The 9,778-nt window shown below is 39.9% G+C and overlaps 1 protein-coding gene across 1 annotated transcript; it reads left to right on the top strand.

Moving 5' to 3' along the window:
- The first annotated feature begins 79 nt into the window (after positions 1-79).
- LOC139951621 (mitochondrial import receptor subunit TOM40 homolog) lies at positions 80-9,332 on the top strand. The gene is made up of 6 exons (XM_071950589.1): positions 80-346; positions 1,089-1,249; positions 2,305-2,406; positions 3,644-3,872; positions 4,515-4,691; positions 6,234-9,332. Exons 1-6 carry the CDS (start codon positions 163-165, stop codon positions 6,371-6,373), a joined length of 993 nt encoding a protein of 330 aa, XP_071806690.1. The 5' UTR covers positions 80-162; the 3' UTR covers positions 6,374-9,332.
- The last annotated feature ends 446 nt before the right edge of the window (positions 9,333-9,778 follow it).

The raw sequence follows: 9,778 nt of genomic DNA, 5'->3' as shown, positions 1-9,778 counted from the left end.
TACCCGGGTCCGTGTTTGGGGTCGAGGGTGTGGAGTAAGTACAGCGTGCTGTGTGTGTGCATGCATGCATGAACCCCAAGAAACCATTGCTGGTTGCAGACAACCCGCAGAAGACCGGTTCGAGGATTTTTTCATTTAAAAACCCGACATTAAAACCTAAAAATGGGTACTGTTTTTGCTGCAGAAGCGTCACCTGTGATGCCAAGTCCACCTATGCCAGGGATGCCAGTCTCACCGCCTGTGACGGCAACAGCACCGGCCGGTGTTGGGAGCGAATCGACGGCGGCTGGGAATGGAGGTTTGCCCAATCCGGGAAGTTTTGAAGATTTATTCAAGAAAGTTAAAGGTTAGCTCTTGGGAAAACACTGGTTTTTTATATTTTTTTTACAATGCAATATAGTTAAATCTATGTTTCATTTGGTGAGAAATAGTAACGACTTAATTATTCACCTTGAAATATTGTTAAATAAATCATAATTAAATGTGCCTTTCTCTGTTGACGAAAACCTAATTTCATTACCTAATTAATAAATATTTTAAATTTACAACTCAAATTCAAACCAAAGTTAATAACATAATGAACTGCTCAGTTCTGCTGAAGTGCTGAAGTAACTGTAATTAGAATTATGTCCACGAACCACAAGCGTGTGTTTTGGCGACCCAAACCTAACCAGTGTAGTGAGTTAGACCAGTTCAGTTGGTCCAGCATGGTCAGCCAGCCATTGAACCGAACACGCGAAAAACCCTCATCCGTTGACCAAAGGCAAAGTTTCTGGTTTGGGTCACCAAATCGCTCTCCAGCATTGCTGTAAAGCCCAGTCGTGCCAGTTCATACATGCTTTCTCTCTGACCCTGCGAATGTGATAGAATTTTTAACTTTACATATATTCACATCAATTGACTCACTTGGTTGGGCAAACTCTTGTGAAAGTGATATCAAAATTCGTATTGCATTCGTTCACATTCGCAGGCAGCAGTACAAACCTGGCTTATAATATTTACTTCTGTTCGTTGTGTATAATAAGTGCTAAAACAAAGAAATTTTTCATAATGAGTGTTGTACATTTTTGTTTATTCCTGTTTTGCAGAGGTTTTTCCTCAGCCAATAGAGGGCTGTAAGATGGTCATCAACAAGGGATTAAGTAATCACTTCCAGATCAGTCACACTCTGTCCCTTGGCGCCTTCAGTCCGTCCTCCTACCACTTTGGGACGACCTACGTTGGATCAAACCAAATTAGTCCCTCAGAGGTATGTATGGCAAGGAAATGGATTCAGCGAGATTGACTAGCCTGTAGCTTAGTGTTATGCAGGTTGGAGTGAGTTACTAGCGCACCAAATTATGGTGGCTGAGTCGTCACAATATGGGTTCGAATCTCGGTCCCGGTGTCCCAGGGAAATCGGTTCGCCGGAAATGCTGTTCCTGAAGTGGAAAATTAACCAAGGCCAGGACAAGGGTTAAAGGCAGTGGACACTAATTGGTAGTTGTCAAAGACTAGCCTTCACAGTTGGTGTATCTCAACATATGCATGAAATAACAAACCTGTAAAAATTTGAGCTCAATCGGTCATCGAACTTGCGAGATAATAATGAAAACACCCTGTCACACAAAGTTGTGTGCGTTTAGATGGTTGATTTCGAGACCTCTAACTAATATCTAAATCTGAGGTCTCAAAATCAAATTCGTGGAAAATTACTTCTTTCTGGAAAACTATGGCACTTCAGAGGGAGCCTGTTCTCACAATGTTTTATACCATCAACCTCTCCCCATTACTCGTTACCAATTAAGGTTCTATGCTAATAATTATTTTGAGTAATTACCAATAGTGTCCACTGGCTTAAAGAGAGGCTATGGCCTCTGTAATTACAGGCCTGAAATACTACACAAAGTGTACCAGTTATTGCCCAAAAATCATCATTCACTACTCAATATTATTATTCAGTGTTCAAAAAATAAGTTCAGCCTAAATAATTTGCTTTGCATAGTTGCTGGACAAAAGACTTCCCTGATGTGGTCAGATTGGTGAAGTTGTGTCTTGCCGCCTCGCCTTGCAACTCTGGGACTTGGTTTTGAAATCACACCGGGGGCACTACAATGTATGTGAATTGTGTTTTCAGTTCATTCTTGACTTTGAGGGTTTTCCCTGGATAATTCTCTGGGGTTTTCCTCACACATCTATCTAAAATGAAACTTCTTGATTATCTTCTCCCCTCATCCAGGCTGTGACGAGAATTATCTTAGATGTAGGTAATAGTTGAGTCCCTTGCTGATATTGACGAGATTTTGTTTCTGTTTTTCTTGACAGGCGTATCCAGTGATGCTGGGTGACATCGATACCTCAGGAAGTCTCAACGCACAAATTATTACCCAGCTCGCAAATAGGTTACGAGGGAAAGTAGTTGTACAGGTATGTACCTTAACCGTTAACCCCCCCTTCCCTTTGGTTCTACAGGGATGGGAAATTATAGAGTTTTCACTGAATTCAGACTTTTTAAGTCAGTTTTGTGAGTCAGTTTATCTTTTACACAAATAAAGAAATCCTGTTCTTTGATCCACTTCTCCAGTGTTGAGGACACTCTTCTTTTAAAGGAACTCGTTGCCTTGGATCGTTCGAGTTGGTCTATAAAAAGCGTTTGTAGCCGTTTGTTATAAAATGCATGGTTAGAAAGATGTTGTAAAAGTAGAAACCAATGATCTACACAAATTTGCCTCAAAATTTTGGTTTTACTTTGCGAACTAACACAGTCGGCCATTTATGGGAGTTTAAAAATTTGACGATGAGATGTTAAATTTGCATCGGGGATGTTTCTTGGTTGTTCTGCAAAGCTGCAAACTCTCCCTGTCCTCGTTCTGATAGACAAATTTGAAAAACTCCCTGATAATGGAAAAATTGTCCCTGTTATGTTGAATGCAATTCTCAGAAAATATTTCCAAGATTGTTTTAAAAAACTTCCCCAATTGGAAGACGATATGTTGGCAGCTCTGGTTTTAATAAGAGCTTGGCCTATGATTTGTGACGACATTTGCTTTGCACTAACAGAATTTGCCAATGGCTTGAAGCAGGTTGAATCCTATGTTATAGCAGTGAGTAGTGCAAAAATGTTGTAGATGTTAAACTTCTGCAGGTGTTTTAGAACTCCATTTGGTTTAAAGGGAGGTACACGTTTGGTAATTACTCAAAACAAATATTAACTTAAAAACTGACTTAGTAACGTACATTGGAGAGCTGTTGATAGTATGAAACATTGCGAGAAACGCTGAAGTAACGTAGTTTTTGAAAAAGAGGTAATTTCTCACTAAAATAATAAAAGAGTTCTAGCTAGAAGTCTTTTATTCCTATCTGAAACACACAAATTCGTCCAACAAGGGTGTGATTTCTTTCATAAATTTCCCGCAATTTCGATGACCAATTGAGCCCAAATGTTCACAGGCTTGTTATTTTATGCATATGATGGGATACACCAAGTGAGAACACTGGTCTTTGACAATTACCAAACGTGTACAGTGCTTTTAAATTTCGATGGGAAAGTACTGAATACAGTGCTTAGTACACATCAGTGTTAGGGCAAAAACCAATTAATGTACTTCAGAACGTTTAATAACATCATTTATCATGTTTATTATGTAATTTGTATCCGTACCAGACGCAGCAAACCAAATGGGCGGTTTACCAGGGTGAAGTAGAATACAAGGCTCCATCATTCACCGGTACCTTGACAGCAGCTAACATCAACCCACTAGAGGGTTCTGGTATAATCGTTGCTCACTACCTACAGAGCGTGTCCGAGAGGTTAGCGCTGGGGGCCGAAGTTCTATTCCACTACGGTCAGGGTCAACAGGCGACTGTCCCGTCGCTAGCAGGAAAATATTCATGTGAGTTTGGATTTTCGGTGTTTTAAATTTTTTGAATGCTTGGTCGGTGAGCAACTTTGCCTGCCTCATTACAATGAGGGAATCAATGTATGGTGAAGAGGTTTTCAACTAGTGGTTTAAACCCGCTGACCAACATGACCAATAGGAAAGAAAAAACTGTCTTATAAGCACAGGTGCAAGCTAGCATGTTTCAACACTTTTTACTGGTGTCATATCATCAGTTTAAACACCCCCACATGATGCCCTCTCGACCAATCAGAATGGATTAACTGTCTTAAGTATTTATGAATTAGGTTTTAAAACATTTATTGATCTTTAAGCATAAATTTTGATGTTGGGTTGAACAAAGAATAATTGACTAGAGCGGGATTTTAACCAATAACCTCCAGATTAACGTGCCGACGCTCTACCAGCTGAGCTATCTAGCCCCATGTTGGCGGTCTCACTATTTTGTAAATATCTTTGTTCGGAGTGCCAGTCAGAAGCCATTCAGCCGTTAACTGCTGTGTAGCCAGGGATCACACCTAAGTTTAAGAAACAGCCTGGGAAGCGGCAGCAGAGGGATCACCTTAAGGGGATGCGACTTCTTTTGAACATATCCTTTTTCTAAATTTCATGCATGCAATCGTTTTTGACTTTCAGCCAATAACTGGATAGCATCCGGGACACTCGGCATGACAGCATGCCACGCGGCGTACTACCACAAGGGGAAAGATGTCCAGTTCGGAGTAGAATTTGAAAGTAACTTCAGAGCTCAGGAAAGCGCATTAGCATTCGGCTACCAAGTGGATATCAATCAAGCCAACGTAACGATTAAAGGTTAGTACAAAAGAGAAGAGGAAGTACAGTGTGCAAAATATTTGTGACTTGAACAAATTTTGGTGAGGTTTGTGATTGCACCATGTGTACATCTCATTTTGAGTAGTGTTGGTTCTGAAAAGAACTGGTGGTTGACAACTGAACGTTTTGATGAGTATGCTCTGAATGTCTTCTGGAGATTTGCAGATGGTGCTAGTGCAAACCTTACCTGAATATGCTCCCTCCATGTAAGGTCTCCAACATAAACAAATTAGGGTATAGAAAGGTTTGCGGTAACACCATGTAATGACTATCTTTAATGAGTTGGGGTGGTTCTGAAAAGAAGCATTAGTTAAATTAGGGTTAAGCATTCAAACAGCTTTGTTTTCCCTTTTGTGACGTTTTGTAGAAATTTGAGACCTGATTCTTCTGTCTTGTAATGGTATTCATGTAGCAGTTTTACCCGAGTCTAAAAGGCGCATCTATGAGTGAAAATTTAAAGGGAACCAGGGCAATGACCAGGGGCATGGGGAAGCAATTGCCCCAATGCAGTAATAGGCTTAATATTCACTTCATTTTAGCAATTCATATTAAGTACAGGAAATAAACTGGCTTGATTTGACTCCCACACTACGACCTTGCGCATCAGGCCACGTTATGACACACCACACTACAGTATGAAACATCATTACACACCACACTTCGACACACCACGACACACCAGACCACGACACACCAGACCACACCACACAACACTATGAAACACCATGACACACCATAAAACACCACACCACACCACGACACACCACACCATGACACACAATGACACATCACACTAGGGTAGGCATGGGCGAATTATTCGAATATCCGGTTAATGGCGAATAGGTTTTCCTATCCGTAACCGCGAATGCCTTTTTTTTCTTAACCGGATATCCGCATAGGGCGCGAATACCTATTTACAAACCGGATGTTTCTGTAATTACAACCGAGTAACCGGATATTCTTTAATATCCGAATATCTGCAGACGTCGGGCGACAACTGACATGAATGTTTTCTCTGAATCCTTATGAAACTTCTATTAAAACAGCATAAAACAGCATATATTAAGTATTTAACTATGCTCACCTCCGTGAAGAGTTAAAACAATGACATTTCTGACGTAATTTGTTCAAAGATTACAAAAGTTTTCCTTCACGTAGAGTCAATCACGATCAAAAGAAAAAAGCAAATCGCCATCTTTAAATTAGATCCGGTCATTTTTATGAATGAACCGAGTGACACTGTCTAAAACTTATATCAATCCGCCCATATGATCTCATTCACAAATGAACAGCGCCCTCTAACGGCAAAAAGAAAATATTTTTTTTATTTTTCATTTTTTATTTTTTATTAAATAGCGAAAAAACTATTCGAATATCCGGTTAATTTTGGAAAGTTGGCCAGCGGTATCCGAATAACAAAATTTCACTATTCGCCCAGCACTACATCACACCATACACTTCTTTCCACAATCTTGCTCTAAATCTACCACCTTTTTCTTTCTCTATTTACTCGTTTTGCAGGAATGCTAGACTCCAATTGGACCGTAGCGGCCGTGATGGAGAAAAGACTACAACCGTTACCATTCACCTTCCTCCTAAGCGCCGTCCTCAACCACTGGAAAAGCCAATACCGCGTCGGCTTTGGGCTTATGATAGGTTGAGGTCAAAGGTCGTCACTAGGTAGCAATTTTTCCATAATAAAATAAACTTCCAAGTAACAAAGGTTAGTCCTAAACTCGGGTATCTGTTTGGTAGAGTGCTTCAACTTGTAGTGGTCTCAGAAATTAGTTTTCTATACTCGTGGAGATGTTTGGAGGAAAATATCATATTGATAAATAGCTGAATATCTTTCTCGTTACAAACTCCACCTGTGTGCCAAGTTCCATGCTTGTATCATCAAAGGCTCGTATATGTCCTATCGCCATGGTTATCAGTGAACATTTTATCGGCTATACAGGTTGTTTGTGTGTACACCATTTCCATAGCACACCGGAAATGGGGCACCAGCCAAAACAACATATGATCTCTATTGCATGCTGCCGGTCCTCTACAGAGTTTTTGCCTCTGCGAGTGCTTACAGTATTGCAATATTTGCTGATGGGAATGAAGCTTGGGTATGGACTTTGGCCAATGTGACTTCTGGTCACTACATGTGTGATGTATAAAGTTGAAGCATTCTATAAACATCGGAGTGAAGGAGTTTTTAATTTTAACGTCACAAAGAGACAAGACAATTATGACATTCTGGTATATCCAGCCAGGAACTTTTTTTTCTGAAAGAGCAAAATCAATGGTGTCCGAGGCTGTGTTTCTTCGGCAGCAATTGCGTTGCCAAAGGAATTGGTTAAGTTTTCCAGAGTATTCCGTTTAATCACCGGAGCGTTTCGTTTGAAAGTTCAAAATACTAATGGGCACGTTCACTTGTGATTCACGACTCAGTGATGCGGCCCAGTGGAACGTTCTGGCAGACCAATAGACTGTGGTTGTGTGCCAACGTGATCGCTCTTTTGCGCCGAGAACGTGCTTGTCTTTTTTTCAGGCAGTCCCTAAGCGAGACAAGTTCAGAACTTGTCAGCGTCTTCAGTGATTTCTAACTCTTGTGTATTCTTTGTGCAAAATATTATTAAACCATAGTTAAATAAGTTCATCATGGGTCAATAAGGAGCATTTATTTTCAAATCAAAATAAATTTAGTTTTGTTGTTTTTAGTTACGATTCACTCCAAAGTTAGAAGCTTCATCGGACTGGCAACCAACCACATTGTGACTACCAACCACACCATCAATTAAGACAAGTCTACGGTTGTCGATGGAGAGCCTGACCAAACCATTAGATGGCTTAGGAAAGCAATTTGAATCAGACACAGGGGGAGAACACTGTCACCAAGGACAGTTGGGAGTACAAGCCCCAAACGTTTATGATCAACAAGTTCAAACCACGCCTACAGCGCCCTCTATGGTGTCCAAGAAAACGCACATGAGCAAAGGACATGGTTGCCAGAGTCTGGTGAAGCTTCTAGCCTTGAGGAGTGAAATGCAACTAAAAGGAGATAAATGTGAGTAACATCTACATTTATTTTGATTTTGAAAATGAAACTTTCTAATCCAATATTGAACCGTATCCAGTTGATATTATAAGGTATGATATATTATTGGTCCAAAGGCACGTAACACTTTTGGTAGTTACTCAAAACAAATTTTAGTATTAAATCTTACTTGGTAAAAAGCAATGGGGAGCTGTTGATAGTATAAAACATTGTGAGAAACAGCTCCCTCTGAAGTATTATACTTTTAGTATTCTCTTACAACTTCGCTGACCAATCGAGTCCAAATGTTTACAGATTTGTTATGCAAATATGTATGTTCAGTTGGCATACACCAAGTGAGAATACTGGCCTCTGACCTTTACCAAAGGTGTCTAGTGCCTTTAAAAGAGATAATGCATATTTTATATACCAATTGTCACAAAATTGAGACTTTTTGGGGGCCAACCACGTTAGCAGGGGACTTACCACGTAAATCACCTTTTTTTTCCCTGTTTTTTCGATCGGAAGTGTGTGCATGTCTCAATTATGCAACCAATTATGACAACTGGTGTCCCAAACAAACTTTGCCCATTAATAGGCATTGCTTTTTCAAACACCAATTTTAATGGACTAATGTTTTGTGATCAGAAATTATTACTCAACTATTCTTGTATCTTTTACCAATCATTTATCATACCTTTATAGGGTTTTTATACTGAGGTGTTTATCATGTTTATGTTATGAATATTTATGTTTCCTAGTGAGTCCCTTGAAGATAATTTATTTCTGTAGATAGTTCTCTGTCGTACTATAGACCTGTGCCCAAATTCATAGAGCTGCTAAGCACACAAATTTGCTTAGCGTGAAATGTCTTCCTTGATAAAAACAGGGTTACCAACCATTCAGCTGTTGTTTGCTTTTCCTGAAAATCACGTGGAAATTTGGTTGGTAATGCTACTTTTAACAAGAAGTTTCATGCTAAGCAAATTTTCATGCTTACATGTTTTATTAAATTGGCCCCTTAGCGCTGCTCAACGGTAAGCAAATTTTCGTGCTTACTGTACCAGAACAATTTGCTAAGGTGTTGGAGGTGTGAACGAATTTCACAGGTTAGCAGGAAAATTAGGCGGTCGTCTTAATTGTCATCATGTATTTGTATTGTTACGCCATTATTTTTTTCTTTTAGTAAGCACCGGAAGGTTGGCATGCCTTTTCGTGTGCTTACGGTTAGCAGCGCTATGAAATGGAAATCATACAGTAAGCACAAAATTGGCCGCTAAGCAGCTCTTTAACATGCGGCCATGGTGTAGCTTCACATCAGAGACCCCCAAAAATTCAAATTATAGTCAGTTCCCCTTCATAACGCAGCTTCAGTTCGAGTACAATTACAGTTGAGAAGTTCTAGCAAGGACCCTGGGTACAATATATCCAGTCGTATTTTACTATTCCACCTGGTTTATTAATTGTAAATTGATACATGTATAAAAAAATGATTAAAATTAAATCCTTTTTCCACATCAAATTGCTTGGGTGAATTTTCGTTTTTATTAATTGTTTTCAAAGTACATGATTGTGGTTGGAGGGCTGTATAACCTTTTTCTCAGGGCACTCAAAGTTCAACTACAGGTCACAAGCCAAGCTCTGTAAACTGTACACAGGAACAGTATTAGCGAGTGAACGCTGAATAAATATCCTATCAGTCTCTACTAATACAGAGTTCTCCAGGACAAATGATCAATGGCTACGTCAGGAAGCCGTAGGATGTCACTTTGGGTTGAGGAACATCTGACGAGCATTCAGATCTTTCCGTAGGATGTCGAGTAAGTTAGTTCCGCGACGGCCACGACGGCCTCTCAGCCAAGCTTTACTCCCAAGGCCTCTATGCTTCATTTTTTAAAGGGTAAGGGCACCAAGGCATTTTCTCCTTAATAAAGGAAATTGTAAATGCCAACAGCAATTCAAGGGCACCAAGGAAAAACCTAGAGGAAACGTAGGCAAGTGCCAGTATTTTTATCGAATTTTGGCCATAAACTGAAAAAAA

The sequence above is a fragment of the Asterias amurensis genome, chromosome 19 (assembly GCF_032118995.1).
Source record: "Asterias amurensis chromosome 19, ASM3211899v1".
In the NCBI taxonomy this organism is placed as follows: Eukaryota; Metazoa; Echinodermata; class Asteroidea; order Forcipulatida; family Asteriidae; genus Asterias; species Asterias amurensis.
Note: the sequence above shows the minus strand (reverse complement) of the source record. Positions and strands in the feature narration are given on the sequence as shown.